The sequence below is a fragment of the Vanessa tameamea genome, chromosome 29 (assembly GCF_037043105.1).
Source record: "Vanessa tameamea isolate UH-Manoa-2023 chromosome 29, ilVanTame1 primary haplotype, whole genome shotgun sequence".
Lineage (NCBI taxonomy): Eukaryota > Metazoa > Arthropoda > Insecta > Lepidoptera > Nymphalidae > Vanessa > Vanessa tameamea.
Genome location: NC_087337.1, coordinates 1837833 through 1854783, shown reverse-complemented (window position 1 = coordinate 1854783; position 16951 = coordinate 1837833). Strand labels below are relative to the sequence as shown.

The 16951-nt window shown below is 35.4% G+C and overlaps 2 protein-coding genes across 13 annotated transcripts in view; one reads left to right on the top strand and one right to left on the bottom strand.

Moving 5' to 3' along the window:
- LOC113395864 (zinc finger protein 732-like) overlaps positions 1-9551 on the bottom strand; it is a 45144-nt gene extending 35593 nt beyond the window's left edge. For all 11 annotated transcript variants that reach the window (XM_026633582.2, XM_026633580.2, XM_026633577.2 and 8 more), the window contains exons 1-4: positions 9288-9551; positions 7572-7713; positions 6732-6815; positions 5792-5914 (exon numbers count right to left, since the gene is read on the bottom strand). In XM_026633582.2, coding sequence (XP_026489367.2) covers positions 5792-5914; positions 6732-6815; positions 7572-7713; positions 9288-9425 — 487 coding nt within the window. In that variant the 5' untranslated portion in view covers positions 9426-9551. The remainder of the gene's footprint in view (positions 1-5791; positions 5915-6731; positions 6816-7571; positions 7714-9287) is intronic.
- A 680-nt stretch (positions 9552-10231) lies between these two features.
- LOC113395885 (gastrula zinc finger protein XlCGF26.1-like) lies at positions 10232-15754 on the top strand. 2 transcript variants are annotated; one of them, XM_064219906.1, is made up of 5 exons: positions 10232-10453; positions 10712-10856; positions 11455-11520; positions 12905-13048; positions 14296-15754. In XM_064219906.1, exons 1-5 carry the CDS (start codon positions 10325-10327, stop codon positions 15483-15485), a joined length of 1674 nt encoding a protein of 557 aa, XP_064075976.1. In that variant the 5' UTR covers positions 10232-10324; the 3' UTR covers positions 15486-15754. The 2 variants fall into 2 exon arrangements, with proteins under 2 accessions (XP_064075976.1, XP_064075977.1); XM_064219907.1 differs by having other exon boundaries at positions 10392-10453; positions 12892-13048.
- The last annotated feature ends 1197 nt before the right edge of the window (positions 15755-16951 follow it).

Here is a 16951-nt window from a genome sequence, read left to right as displayed (position 1 = left end):
CAGAGCTACTTGCATACAAAGCTAATCTTTTGAGATAAATAAATATAATGTTCTTAATAATTAAGGTTCTTTTAGACTAATCAGTGGATCGAGCGAAGAAAATCGAAAGGTCAGCTCGAAATACGAGCGTGAAATGTCAAATGTGATATGCGACATTAATAATTACGATATGTATCTAAACATATAATAAAATTACATTGTCTGTTTGTAATATTAAAACAACCGCTTTATACTAAATGCATATACCAAAATAATATTTCCTGTCTCTCTGTTTGTTCCGGCTAATAGGACCTAATTATCAAAAGGGCGTATCAGCGTATGTCGCTTGTCAACATATCGCGGGTGAGATACAAAGTGAATTCTTACAGGATCCATGCCGATCATACTAGATGTTCAAAAAGAACAGCCTGTTAATGTCGCACGGCGAGGCTAAGAGCTCCTCCCTTCTTAAGGATCTTTTGAAGCACATCATTTTATGATATAAATTAACTGACAAGCAAATGGGCCACTTGATGATATGTCGACAACACACATAGACAATGGCGCTGTAAGAAATATTAACCATTCCTTACATCGCCAAAACGCCACCAACCCTACGAACTCAGGAGTTATGTTCCTTATGACGGTGGTTACACTGACTCCTACGCCCTTTTAACCGGAACAATACTGAGTACTGCTGGTCGGCGGTAGAATATCCGATGAACAGCTCAGCTGTATACCGCACTAATAACAGTTCTCGATTCAAATATTTTTTTTTATAATACAGCACTATCTCACGTAACTACTTTTATCCACTTTAATTTAATTCCAATGTTCCGATGAACAGTTTCGCCGACGTTTAATCACAAATCCATCAATCATTCAATCTCTCGACCAATGATATCGCGACATTTCAAGGTCAAAAGTCGTTCATTTGTCTTTTGTCCTCTAGTGATCGGAAATAAAATAAAACATTTTCAAGTACAAGCTAATTGAGATATAATTATTACATTTTGGAGGAGACATAACGGAAGGTGGAGGAACGGATTATGGGGGGGGGGGGGTGCAAAAGCTATGGGGAGGGTAAATGTAACGAGGGACCATATCAAGGGGCTTAAACGACGTTTATATCCGTCCGACATGTGTTTAATCCTTATTATGTTCGCACGATTTTCTGAAATCGACAGAAAACAAAATTAAATGAATAAAATCAAAACCTACATTAACTTATTTTTGCGATCGTATATATAACGGGACACGGTTACTTTGGTTGTTGATTTGGATAATTAACGAATCGAGTAGTTGGCAATAATGTTTGATGGCTGATTTACTTTTAAGAACGGATCACCCCGAATGGAGGCGTAACTGTCATGGCAACGCGAGCCGTTACGTTTTGACAAGCGATTCGAATGCGATGGTTGCTCGCAAACCCATTTGCTCTTAATCGAGATGAATTATTGTAATACTTTGATATTTCTGTGGTGTACGATTTTCGAATCAACGACGATATTAAATACGTTTTGTTTTGTGAATATCTCCATTTCAGGTCCGCATAGTCTTCCAAATGTCGGATCGATCCGCGAACCCAACCGTTCAGCATCCTGCTCCTCCTCCATACATATATAAACCATAGTTATTTTGACGCGTTATGAATGAAATATAACAATTAATTGATTTAACATAATGAAGTCTCTCGCTAAATTGCCAATTAAATGTCAGATCACTCGAAATAGCAATTTCACGCCTTATCTTAATTTTAAAATATTTATTTCACGACAAATTTAAATCGTGAAACAGTCGTGAAAATGAAGAAAGACCATTTATCATAATAATTATTATTTTATTATAGTTATTTCTGTCTTTTTCTCAACCACGTCCATAAGTACACGAACCTTTTTTTTTTTTATTGGAACACTTAAGCCCGTCAGTAAATAACTAAGATAAAAAATATACTGGACTAGTTTATCTTTGCCTGTACGCAAAATAATTGTATTTTCATGAAGTTTTATTTAATAAACTATGTAAAACGTTTAAATGTATTGTAGATACATTACATACTTAAGAAATAAAAGTAAAACACATATAAACCATTCGAACGTCACGCGTAGAGACAAATAAACAACATTCGACCTTGAATCGTCGCGATTTCATTGGTCGAGAATCGAGATCTCGAACAATCTTAATTCATTATGGATTCTTGAAAAAAATACGTTTGAAATAGCGGCAAAGATGTCATCGGAAATTCGAAGTACAATTTTATATTACAGATAGATAAAAAGGCAATTGGGCCGCTTGATGGTAAGTGGTCACCACTAGCCATAGACTATTATTATTAGCACTATACGATAGATAAACAATTCCTTCATCGCTAATACGCCACCGACCTTGGGAACCAGGACGATACGTCCCACGTCCCTGGTCCCTTATCCAAACCGTAACGATACCAAGTATTGCTGTTTAAATGAGACTGTAGCTGACCAGCTCCTGGTGGTAGGCGGGCTAGCCCAAAGTCCTACTTGGAATTGGATACAAGTTTAGTAGAATAATATTGATTTATCGTTCTTCCTTGTATACAAAAGCGAAATACCGCTCACTGATTAATCACGAAATCTCAGAAACCATATCACGTACAATCTTGAAATATGGCCGGTGGGTCCCTTATAGGGTGTTGACTAACCGCTTAGAACGGATTTTACTAAACTATAACGGAGCTTGGAAGTTTTTTTTTAATAAATTTCGCGCGGGTAAAAGCACAATTCCATCCGGTAAAGATATCTTAGTAAACGTTAGTTCGTCTCAACCGTAAGCCGAGATGACCCATTGGTTAGAACGCGTGCATCTTAACCGATGATAGCGGGTTCAAGCCCAGGCAAGCACCACTGAATTTTCACGTGCTTTATTTGTATTGATAATTCATCTCGTGCGGTGCGGCGGTGAAGGAATACATCGTCAGGAAACCTGCATGTGTCTAATTTCAACGAAATTCCGCCACATGTGTATTCCACCAACTCGCATTGGAGCAGCGTGGTGGAATATGCTCCAAACCTTATCCTCAAAAGGGAGAGTAAATCTCTAGCACAGCAGTGGGAAATTCACAGGCTGTTAATGTAATGTAATGTAAAAAAACGTCTCAACTCCTTCCGCCATTGAAACATAGTTTAGATATATATTCAAGTTTCCTGTATATCGTATATTTCGAACACGCATAACAAAGTGTTTAGTGTACATAAATAAACAGTCAAATACGTCACGTGTATCAATATCCAATGTGGCTTTTTCATAATCTCCAAAAAGAGAAACATTGATTTTGTGTTTAAGAGAAATTTCAACACCAAAGTTAAGCATTAAAATGAGACATATCGATATTTGTCGGATTCGTTAATCAGGTTAGATATTTAATTGTATCAAAATTCGAATCAAAAGCGGTTCTGAGGCTACCACCGTTTCAAGATGTCGTAAAGAACCGAGAAGAATCTGATTTCCCGATCTCTCTATCCCCCGAAAAAAGGATTTCTAGATACCTTTTAGGTCGTTTCGTCGTTGGCCTGTGACGTGACTACTATCGACGAGGTGCCCGTAGTATTTTATAGTTTAAAAAAGATTACGCTATATTTAACAATTTACGAAACAGACTCAGCTAGTTGATTGGTTTTTAATATAATTATAAGTTTTGAAACGGCGTACGAATTATTCTCAATACATCGACGCGGGACGCACTATAAAGTCTGTATGTCTGTATCAAAAACTAGTAATCTAGAAACTCCAAGTTTGAGAAAATGATTTCTTTGATGATGATTTTTTAAACAAAAGAAAATACGGTTTAATTAAAATCAACCATCCACATTGACGCGTAAAGTAAATATACAAAAGGCAACATATAATATTTTTAAACGAACCTCCAAATACTCTAGCATTCCATATGAATAATATTTAATTAAAAATCAAGACAGCATTATCAGTCGTAAAAAATAACCACGAAAATATATTGCAAGGATTAAATGTACTTAAAGCGCTGTAAATATTGCCTCTACTCGGAAGAGGCGAGACGAACCCCCCCCCCCCCCCCCCCACCTACTGGGCTCCTTCACGGAGACGTATAAGCAGCTTATTCCGCAACGCCGCGTCACCGAAATCCTTCCGACGCTTTAATATCACCCCGTTGTATTCGGAACGAAGTTCTTTTACGCGACTTACAGTTGAGTGAACTAGATGCCTAGTCCGATATATCGAAACTAATCAAACTCTGATGTCGTCGGAATATAAATCAATCAATCAAAATATACTTTATTCGAGTAGGCTTTTACAAGCACTTTTGAATCGTCATTTAACAAACTATATTAAGTGAAGCTACCACCGGTTCGGAATGTAGATTCTACCGAGAAGAACCGACGAGAAACTCAGCAGTTACTCTTTTTCAACATCTAAAAATACAGCCGTGTAAGTTAAATATCAAATGTCATCGATTCGATGTTGACGGGTAACCGTTTTCACCGCATCTAAAAAACCTATGAATATCGTTTTGATACGTCAAAGCAAAGTACGATAACGTTAAACCCGTGAAATGTTCGCCCTATCTCTCTTCAACTTAACAGTAACCCATCTATGAGAGAGAGATGAAGCGTATTTTAAACCGATTTCGATATCACGTTCGTTTCATCTCTTTCACACAAACCGTACAATTTAAAGTCGAACAAAGACAGGGCGACATCTGAAATCGCAAGTCAACACCGATATTTAATCCGAATATCCGTTACACGACCGATGTCACAAAATTCGGATATATCCGCCCGTGCCTAGAGTGAACTGTCAGAAATGGTCACGTAACGAAAAAGCGTTAGGACTAGTGTTGCATATCGATAGTCCACTATCGATAGACTATCTATTATTGTCACTTGTCAATACTATCGATAGTCTTGATCAAACGATACTATCGATAGTACTATCGATATCCTGAATAGTTTTCGAGATCAACTATCGATAGTCAAACTATCGATAATTCTGCAACGCTGGTTAGGACCGCCTCCAGGCGACCATTCCTTCTCTATCAGTAAATCTCTGTCTCTTTCTGTTATAAACGCTTTTACATGACATTATTTGAACTACTTCTTTTGTATACAAGATTTTAAATTAAGGTGGTTATTTTTATTACAGTAAATATTCGAAACGGGATATTTACCATGTTTTTTTTTTTTTGAATTTCGAATGTCTTGGTCACGAGAACAAATAAAAAGTAAAAATACTTATACTTCTTTTATTGTTATTATACATACGAGATTTCTTGTTATATAATAAATCATTCATAAACGTTTCTAATTTATTACTCCGATGCGTACAAAACGAATTAATATTAACATTATTATTCGATCCCGAGATTTCCGTCGTTACGAGTAACGCTACTTCTACACGTAACGCGCTATTGTAAGTTAGTGTTAGCTACCCCTATGTCCGTCCATCCGTATCCGTAATATAACCGAAGACGATAAAAATTACCGTAACAACTAGCCCCGCCCCCAAACGGACGCCTCACGATCGTGTTCAACGGTAAACTCCCCGTAATATAACAACTGTCTTCATCTACCTTCTATCTATCTATCTAATTCCTACCTATCCTTAATGTCTCAGTTAAGTTAAGTACAGTCGATTGACTGAACGATCGTCCCCCCCCCCCTCAAATGCTGACATTTCACATGTTCAACGGCAACGAGTCCATGACCCAAGAGCCATGTTTATCACAACCATCTCTCGTTAACTAACATCTCACGTAAACACAAAACCAAAGTCTCTTTATACGTTATACAAGCACGTCACTTACGTTTAGCTGAAGGTTCGCCGTCCTCGGTCTTCGCCTTCTTCGCTCTCGACGTCGACGGTTTGGCCGCTTGACGTTTCTTCGGTTTCTCTTCGACCTTCTCCTCTTTTATCGGTACTTCGAATTCTGAAAAATAAATAAAAAATAATAATAAAAATAAATTATATCCAAGTACGGCTATTCTGTAACGAGAAAGTCGCATCTCACCGCATCATATTGCTGGGCCTAAGTGTCAAGATTGTAATAAAGCGATTCCGTGGCGCCCGCCGAAGAGGGTACTGCGGATTTTTAGTTTGTATTCTGGTTTACTAGTCGTCCTGAGCATTGACGAGTCCCACATAATACCCCCCCCCCCCCCTTAACGCAGTTCTACTAACAATTTATCAGTTTATCGCTAACGAATCGAAACATGTCGTTTAGCCGTTTTCGTGTTCTACAAAGGATATAAATAAGTAGAATAAGTCCTCAGTTACGATTCAGCTAAGGTTAGGTAGGGTTCGGAGCGGGAGCGGGAAGAGGATGTCACTGCAGACCCGCTCCGTCGAAGACGACCGGGAAGGAGGAAGAAGCGGTATGCGCACCTTCTCCTCCCGCCTCAATAGGCGCCACTAGGCGAAATCTCCTCTAGGAGTTGGAGGCCCGCAAAGGTGGGCCGGCCGTCAGGGGGTCACGGTAGCATGCGAAAGCGATCCCGTGGCGCCCGCCGATGAGACGGAGAGGGTACCGCTGGTTTTTTAGTGGATATCCCGGTGCATCATCTTGGGCACCGGCGACATCCGTGATACCGGCAGATTTCTACGGAAAGGCACCTGGGCTGACCCTCATATCTAAGGCACTCCAATGTTCACTAAAGTTAGGGCATGCGGTAAAGAAAATTAAAGCCCCCCCCCCCAAACAATTTAAAAAAAAAGGAATATTATAAATGCTAACCGATAAGACTTACCCGTAACAGAAAATTCGTCGGATAAATTTGTATCGGAATGTTCGCCGTCGTCAACGCCAGCCATCTCCAGTTTTATAACGCTCGCTGAAAGTTAATAACTTTGATAATGAAAAATATTTATTTATTTGAGTCAATTGAAGTTAACTGCCTGTAAATTTTCAGTGTGATTGTGATGCCGGAAAATAAAATCGTCGACCGATCTGAGCCAGAACCAACTTTTGTCGGCGTCTGCTCATTCGTCAAAGGCCGGCAAGCTGAGGCATTTGTGCCTCAAATAAAACCAAAAACTACTAAACTCCACCAAACAATATGAATATCAAAGCACAGACAACAATGTCTGTGGTGATTTGATGGTTCGAATAAAGAAATAAATAAGGCCCATGGACTAGATCCCCTCGCCTTTGGAAGAGAAGCACCACATTTTCCAATGGTTTACTACACATAAGGCATTTATTTGGGCTTTCATTCAACACATGCAATTCCCTCATGATGTTTTCCATCACCGATCATGACATCAATTATAAACATCATGAAATAGTGTTGATCACCTGGAATCAACGCTTAAGATTCATTTGTTTAAACTACTTACTTTACTTTATAAAAAAACTAACTAACTACCTGACACGACTTTGAATAGTAATATTAAACATCGCTATTGCTTATGATAATTTACGATTCCAATAACTTCAACAAGCATCCCTATATTGCCTCTCATTTATTAGCGAAGACCATAGACAAATCCATTTGGTACTTTATGAGTTCATCGCATACAGCAGTGAAGTCGGAATCAATCGGAACTTTATTGTTTTATAATGTAGGTGACGATTTATAGAAACTTACATTTAAGTACACTGTTCTGGACTCTCTTTTTAAACTGCTCCTCTGTCTGCTGCACCTGCCGCTTGAAGTTGCAAGCGTTTCGGAGCTGTGTGATACACACCTCGCATATACCTCCATTGTTAAAGTCATCGGATGTGTATAACTGGGGACAAATTCATTATTAAAATTTTCACGAGAGGAATTCACAATGTTCGACATATTTTTCTATCGTTATCCAAATTATTTTATATTATAATCCTAATATTTAACAAAAAAAAAAAAAACATTGATAAAATTATGCCATATTTAACACGAGACAATATCAATAAATAATATAAAAGATATATTTATTAATGATAATAAAATGTGGACCTAGATTTTATTGATTTCTAGGCTGAATGTATATAAATCTAATTGTACGAAAAGTACACGAAAAAATATAAAACAAAAAGAACTACTAAATTTCTCATCGGTTATTCTCAGTAAAATATATATACATTCTGAACCAGTAGCTTTACAGTTCATTCAACACTTTTAACATGGCGCTTCAAAATTGCTTTAATGAGCCTTCTTGCATAAAGAATTTTGATTCTAACTTTTTGTTTAAAGGACATTATTTTCTACAAATTCAAAAATTTCAACAAAATTATACCGATTTTGATGACACAAAAATTGCTCGTTTTATAATTTATTATTTAGCCACTGTTTAAAACTACTACATTTTTTATTTAAGTAATACTTGTAACATTATCTTACAGGATGAATAGTATCAAAGTGCAGATTCTACCTAGAGCAACATGCCAGACTCATTGGTCCTTCCAACTTCTCTAATTACAAATTGCCTATTCAGAGTAATACACACATACAAACAACATGTGACAACAAATTGATACAATATAATTGGTCGAGAACTTGAATAATATCTGATATTCATAATGAATTCACAAAATGGGATTTTGAAAGTTGACATCGATGTTACGTGAAGTTCGGATGTAGAAAAGAGAATAGTGTATTGATATAAATAAAGATATATTAATCAAGAACTGTTTGTAGTGCATAATATGAAACTAAGATTTGTTTATCTCTACTTCATCTTGAATTGGAACAGGCTAGAAAATCAATTAAATATAATTAAATTATTATGCAGGATGATTAATGAATGTGAAATTCACACATTTTATATTCAAATATTATTATCAGTGAAAAAAATTGTAGATTTACCGAGAAATAAAAAAATATGATCATTAATATTTTGATAGTGGTGCTAAACAAAAAAAAAAAGTTACAAACAGAACACATAAAGGCAGTAAAGTATTATGTCTTTGCCTATTTAAACATATATGAAGATAAACAATACGAAAATTACAATAACAATCACAATGTTTACAAAGTAGAAGTCGAATATACACAACTTGATTTTATGATCATAACCTTTCTTTATATTGCGATAATTATAACCGACTATTTACAAAGGGAATTATTAAAACCATTAAACTACGAATTGCATAAAACTTATGATAATTTTACGTATTTTTAGTTAACAGAGTAGACCGACGAGACATCTGTTATTTATTAAATAAAATGTTTTATGAAATTAAGTCGATACAACATGACAAATAAGTTTGTTGTTATGTATACTACAATCAATAACAGTCTGTCTGTTACTGAATGTGGTATACACTGTACTTAATTAACTAGTCTAATTAGAATTAAGATGCGTATAAGAATAACACTTACTGTAATCGCAAAACAATCTCTTAGCATATCGGCATAAATTTCTTCTTCGCCCATCCAATGGTACGTCGTAAGAAAGTCTTTAAAAGTACCTTCCGATGCACAACACCGACACATGCCTTCGTTTGAAATAGACTCCATCTTAACTAATTAAACTAACTTAACATTAACACTAATTTAATTGTTTATTAATTTGAATAAAACAAGATAGTAGCAATCAACGCTACGAAACCGAAGCTCCGCCATTTTCTAAAGAACAAGCGGTAAACAGAGTTGCTAGCGTATAAAATTTTTCATCCTTTAAGAAAAGCTGCAAGTCATAAAAAAGTTAAATATTTAAATTAAAATAAATTTATAGGTAAATATGATTGTTACTTGTTAAAAATAAAAATAATTGTTAGAATTCCATGCACATGTAGTAGAAGACATACCACACACTTATTTCCCGCGCACCTGCTTTCAGCTTAATGTTCAATTGCGCAAGTATGAATAGATGATTCTAATGATGTAACTTGCAAAATATTGTACAAAGAAGATACACATGCTAATTTAGCCTTCTTCAATCTGAAGATAATATTATGAAATAAAACTTGGTCAGGTCAGTTCCTAAACTTGCTTCTCTTGAGCAAATATTTTATCAGACTTACAAACGTTTCTTTTCAAATAATATTTAATTTGGATTGTACAAAATATAAATACTTGATTTATTTCATACAAAAAAAAATTGTTTATGGTGAATGGACAGTAAATAGTTTCAATGGTAAGAAAGGTACGTTTCTATTAATTCAATACTAAGATTCAAAAGCAGGAAATATTCTATTTTATTCAAAATCTAAGTACCTTAGACCATCTGAGGTATTTGGATTTTATGCAGTTTTATATAGCTGGCAACTTTGTTTTGACAGAAAAAAACATCAGCTGTCAACATCTATTCTAATGCACTTTTCTGTCAAATTTAGAATGTCAACTCGTAAATAGCATTATTCTCTAGCTGTTTTCTGAGAATTCTTTAAAAAATATACAATTTGTAGATATAAGTTATGAATTTAAACACGACATGCCGTTGCTGCTTAGCACGACCGCCGGATAAGGACTTAAAGTCAACTTACACATGCCTCGGGAAAACCGAAGTTTACGGAGATATGCTAAAAGAATGCTTCGAAGTCCATGTAAATATACCATTAGAACTTGTTTTTCTTTTTTCATTGGTATTATTTATAGGGTTTCATAAACGTGTGTTGTTTTTTGTATCATATTTATCAAATATCTATAATTAAACCATGTAAAGATAGTTAAAATAACAATTCTTTTGTACAACTCATTTAATAAATAAAAAAAATATTAACATTTTTTTGAAATTCTTTCAATAGAACATAGAAAAAAATTGTTTGTTCAAAAATATTAAAGTTTTTCTTATTTTATTTTAGCTCTCAATAGAACCATGTGATTCTGAAAATGGTATTTGTGAAATCTGCATAGCGCGTCTGAGAGATGCGTGTGACTTCAAACAGCAAGTGCTGCGTTGTCAAAAGGAATTTCAAATCAAGCTCACCACAGCTAAAGATGTTAAAGGTAAAAATTAAAAACTTAACTTTACTTTTTAATTTAAATTTTGCAAATTTTTATGGTAAATGATGTGATCACCAGATGATAAGTAATGATCTTGTTTTGTTCAAGTAATCGGGAATGTCAAATAATTAACAATATTTAATATAATTTACAATATTAATTTTTTCCAATTTTGTTACAATCATCCATCATCTTCCGTTTTTCAACCAGATTAACAATTCCCATGTCAAATTCAAAAATATACTTTTTCTAATTTTATTTATAAAAATGTCAAATCAAAAAGTATTTATTACATTTAAATAATTCCGTGATTGAATATAACTCAACATAGGTAGAAGCTATATACAACCTTTAATGTTTATATATAAATATCTTATATAGAATAATTTATAGGCTTACGTTCTACTCTAGACATTGACTGCCTTGTGCTAGCTTATGAGGCCACGAGTATGTTAACCCTGACAATGTATCAATGGAAAATTTCAACAACTTGTTTGTTTCATAAAGGCACTTCTTCCTTAATAACATCAATGAGGATGAAGGATTTGACACTGACTCGATACTAGTGTTGTTTATAATGTTATTGTATTGTTAATTACAGATGAAGATTTGCCTAAAATAAAAGAAGAGTACTCGGATCCCGAAGACAATGAGATATACTTCTTGGGTAAGTATTCTTATTCCTTAATATTGTATACATATATAATGACATATTTTGTTAGAGAATGACACTGCCTTGAATCGATTTACAAATTTGCTCGAAATTAATGAAAATTTGTGGCTATAAACACCTTCTGGTAAACCTATGTTTGTGTATTTGTTTGTAATGGATTCGGTAACTGTTAACTTAAATTAACATAAGTAGTATTTAGTAAATTATTGAAATAATTGCTATTGGCTTATGTGTGACAACTATATATTTTTTAATTTAAAACAAATTTAAATGTTGGCAATGCCCCAAATTAATTAAGGAATTGCTAATATTCCAAAACTGTTATGCTATTGATGCTTCAAAAAATTTTCTTTCTTAATTATATTTTAATTCTAACTAAAGGCGCAAAAGACTTAAAGTCTCAGTTCCCAGGACTGTTGGTGCATTTGTTATGACAGAAAAAGTTAAAATATCATACAGTACCAATGTCTATGCCTAATAGCGACTAACTAAATGTTGGACCATTTCGACGTCCGCTAACCTATACTATAAACAAACATTGCAAATTAAATTAAAGCTTGTAAAACGAGTTAAACTCTCTGTGCAATGTGTCTGGAATATAACCGTAGATTTGTGCGGTTTCTCAGATTTGTTTGTTTACATTACATACATACACTAGCAGCCTGTAAATTTCCTACTGCTGGGCTTTGGCCTCATCTCCCTTTGAGGAGAAGGTTTGGAGCAAATTCCACCAAGCTGCTCCAATGTGGGTTGGTGGAATACACATGTGGCAGAATTTCGTTGAAATTAGACACATACAGGTTTCCTAACGATGTTTTCCTTGACCGCCGAGCACGAGATGAATTATAAACACAAATTAAGCACATGAAATTCAGTGGTGCCTGCCTGGGTTTGAACCCGAAATCATCGGTTAAGATGCACGCGTTCTAACCACTGGGCCATCTCGGCTCGTTCGCGGATTCGTTTGTGTGTTACATACGATATAATTACAGACTTACACAATTTAAAGCTAGATCACATTCCTCAACATGTGTACACGGCATGCTCATAACAAGACTCATATTAAAACAGTCAGGTGGTATGAAGGTTCTATGAAATAATTAAAAATTAATAAATTACTGTAAATATATAAATTAAAATAACGTAATTTTAATTAAATTATTCGAATAATATTGTATATTTATCACTATCGAACCGTTAATAATAAATTTATCCGTTTGATTTATTCGACTAAGAAAATAAATTAAAATCAAACAATAAAAACATCGAAAAAAAGAATTCAGAAATCTCTGTTAAATTTAATGAAATAGAATCGATATTTAATAGTATATTGTTGTAAAACTTCGATTTGACGATGAAAGGCAGTTTATGATTACAGAATTCAAAGATGACTTCGAGGATATGAAAGAAGACGACAAACTAGCTGAAATACTCCGCCTCGATGACGTCACAGCCAAGAGGAAAGTCGAGAAGAAGAAGAACGGTAAAAAACGACAGATCATCATAGAGAAACCCACCAAGGGTAAGTGACGTTACTAAAGTTTTTTGGCGGTAAATGTTTAATTTGCCACAGATTATGTCAGTTACTATATTTTTTTGGCGGTAAATGTTTAATTTGCCACAGATTATGTCAGTTACTATATTTTTTTGGCGGTAAATGTTTAATTTGCCACAGATTATGTCGCCAATGTCACGTAGGTTAGAGAAGACACGAATGAGATTGATCGGTACGGTCGACATAACAAACTCAATTGAATTTTGAAGACGAGTATAATGGTAGTTTGGTCCAGTAATTCCCTTGTTAATACTTAACCTAGAACAACACAAACATTAACAAAAATAATTGTTAGTACTCTTTTCTTGTTATATTTATATGTAATGATATCGGTAGGGGGACGAGCAAATGGGCCACCTGATGGTACGTGGTCACCACCGCCCGTAGACAAAGGCGTTGGAAGAAATATTAACCATTCCTTACATCACAAATGCGCCACCAACCTTGGGAACCAAGTTGTTACGGCCCTTGTGCCTGTAGTTACACTGGCTCACTCTCCCTTGAAATCGGACCACAATAATACTGAGTACTGCTGTTTTACGGTATAATATCTCATGAGTGGGTGGTACCTACTTAGACGGGCTTGCACGAAGCCCTACCACCAAGTAAACTCTAAACTATATATAATAAAATATGAGAATCAATTGGACTAAACACAAACGTCAACAAACATTCAACATTTATAGGGCAAGGGACTTTAGGAGGGAGGATATCGTAAATGGGATGTAGTGGGAAGGAACAGGATATGGGTTGCGGAACCTTCGTCTAGGCCACGTTCACGTAGCGAGTGGTCACGAAATCTTATTTTTGCTAGACGATAAATGTTGTTTAGGACTTGATTGATTGAATAGTGCTGTCTTATTCTTTCGAACGTCAAATCCATGACGACAGAGAGAGATAAATGATTGTTTAGCTGAACAGTAATGTTATTAGTAATTATTAAGACCAAAGTAATTTAAAATTTGTTAGGTCGATTGTCAAATGATATTTCAACGATCGCCTACATCGCCAATGCGCCATCATCAAGTATTAAGACGTTATGTCCCTTGTGCCTGTAGTTACGCTGGCTAACTTACCTTTCAAATCGATGCTACTATACCAAATATTGCTGTCTGGTGTTCAAATATGTGATGAGTAAAGTTAGCTTCCTAAGTACTCATTTTAACTTTAAAGTATAATACAACTAATTTAAAAAGTCTATCTTTTATTTCCAGATCGTAAATCGAAAAATCTCAAACCGTCTATCAAGCTCTCACTCCGAACGCTCTCTCAAATCGAGAGGTTAAACAATTCGCCCTCAATCCGCTTCGTGAGCGAGAACAAGAAACACAGCATAAACATGGAAAATATACTTAAATATTCGAATTGTACACCGTTTTTTAATAAAACACTATCCGGTATTACTTGTGCGTATTGCAAAGAAACTTGCCAGAATCTAGAGGAACTTAGACAGCACACACACGAAATACACAAAAAGGATGAATTTCAATATACGAAGAGATTGGATAAAAGTAATTTGTCTCTAAAAATGGATATTACTGATCTCAAATGCAATATTTGCGAGAAAAATTTCGATGTGATCTCCAATTTGAAGATTCATCTGGCAAAGGAACACGATATCAAGTTCTTCCCTGACGTCAACGACTATATCCTGGAGTTTAAGTTAACTGACGGCGAATTGTTGAACTGTGCGTTGTGCCATTCGACATTTGAAACTTTCAAAATGCTGCTCCAACACATGAACGGACACTATCGCAATTATATATGCGATGTTTGCGATATGGGCTTCATAAACAAGCACAGATTAAAAAACCACCAAAGGATCCACGAAATTGGTACATTCAAATGCGAGTTTTGCGATAAAGTCTTCACCACACGCGTGAGGAAGATGTGCCATGAAAAATATACGCATAACAACGCATCGAGATACACAACGAACTGTCCACACTGCGATCAATCGTTCAATAGCTATTACCAGAGGAACCGACACATGTTCAAGGAGCACAACATCGCCGCGGCGACATACAAATGTAATATTTGCGACAAATCCTTCATTCTAAAGTCAAAACTGACGTCTCATATAAAAAAAGTTCACCTAATGGAACGCAACCATATTTGCACGGAGTGCGGTCAAGGTTTTTTCATCAAGCAGTCGTTGGATGAGCACATGGTGAAGCACAATGGAGAGAGGGTCTTCAAGTGCACGGTGTGTCACAAGGCATACGCCAGGAAGAAGACGTTGAGGGAACACATGAGGATACACAACAATGACCGGCGGTTTAAGTGCGGTGTTTGTAGTTTAGCGTTCGTTCAAAAGTGTAGTTTGAAAAGTCACATGCTATCGAATCACGGGATAACGTTGTCCGAATTCGAAAACGCGAGAAGTGAAATACTCGTATCGTAGGACTGTGTGCTTTAAAATGGGACTTGATTCAAGTTTTTTAGGTCATACCTAACATCTTGTTGCAATATTATGAAATGTGTAAAGTTAACCCGCGTTGATCCGATAGACGTTTTGTGTGGTTGAGGATGATGGTGTTCGTCAAACTATACATCCATATTGGAGTCCGGAATTTTCGGACAGGATGCAGAGAACAAGTAACAACAAGTTGAATCATACATTGATGAAGATTTGCCGAGATTAATGTGCGTTACAGCCCTCTCTCAAGCACGACAAACTACTACTGATGGTCCAAGACAATAAGGATACCAGGTTTTTTGCAACCCCTGCACCCTGGGTTAAGACGAGCCTGAAGTTGCAGGTACTGTTAAGGGTATATAGGATAATCATGGGTGCTTGATCAGACAGGAACTAGATTACCGCGGGTCAATTATATTTCGTTTATAACCGTTTTTTTATTCCTTAGGAAAAAAACGGAGGGAACTTTTTATCAACATTGGGCTGGTCCTGATGTTAAGATAATTTTTTTTTTTCAAATTGAAATCCTTGAATAAATTATAAAATGAAACTTTAATTTATGTTTCTTGATTATTTGATTATATAATATACATCGTATTATTGAAAGGCACTTTGTGTATTTTATATTTTTTTTGTGTTACATCACACAGTGAGAGTATGCAGGAATTAACTAAACTTTGCTGGATAACTTGAATAAGTACTTGTAGTTTTTGATGTACTTAAATTAATTTCATGATTGGTGTAGTCAAACATCGTTTTGCGAGACATTATGACACGTCTAGAATATTTGTCCATCAAGGTATATTCATGGGATATTTATAGTACATGAACCCCATTACATTCTAGCATTAATAAATTTAAATATTGACATAGAGAACCGACTGATTTTGACGTCTTTGTGTACTTTGCAGGACGTTCTATAGGCTAATTTCAAAAAGTACCAGCTGAAAATATTTCGATGCTCAAATTGGACTGAAACGCAATTTTTCATTTCTCTCAAACTAAACCTCTAAATTCGAAGCTGTTTCTGAATTTATTATAAATATTCCCCCACTAGAGATTTCAACACAATTAAACATAATTTCCCTGATATGAGGCAGGACCAATGTGTCAAGGCGTGGTGCATCCCTTATTAAGGTCTTACCCTGTTCCAAATGAGCAAGTGTCAGGTATTTTGAAACACTATGACTATTTATAGTGGCGAGAGGAAGGAAGGATGAGGATTTAGGAATTTAACGTGCCCAATCTGTCGTATTGTCTAAACATATCCTTATTATGTTTTTGGATTGGTTCTGTCTTTCCCAAAAAGTGGTGCATTCAATCAAGGTGCATTTTTATGAAGAATTTACTAGGTGCAAAGGATGGGCTCCTTTTTAGTCTCCAGATCACCCATTTTATAAAAAATCTTCCAATTTTGAGTTGCTGTAGGATTCGTATTTGGTTCAGGCATT

What these genes read in the sequence shown, in the direction of transcription:
- LOC113395885 (XM_064219906.1), top strand. Translation starts at nt 10,325, where the DNA reads ATGAATTTAAACACGACATGCCGTTGCTGCTTAGCACGACCGCCGGAT. An exon ending in AAGAATGCTTCGAAGTCCAT is followed by an intron (nt 10,454 to 10,711) that starts GTAAATATACCA and finishes ATTTTATTTTAG; the next exon opens with CTCTCAATAGAACCATGTGA. An exon ending in CAATGAGATATACTTCTTGG is followed by an intron (nt 11,521 to 12,904) that starts GTAAGTATTCTT and finishes TTATGATTACAG; the next exon opens with AATTCAAAGATGACTTCGAG.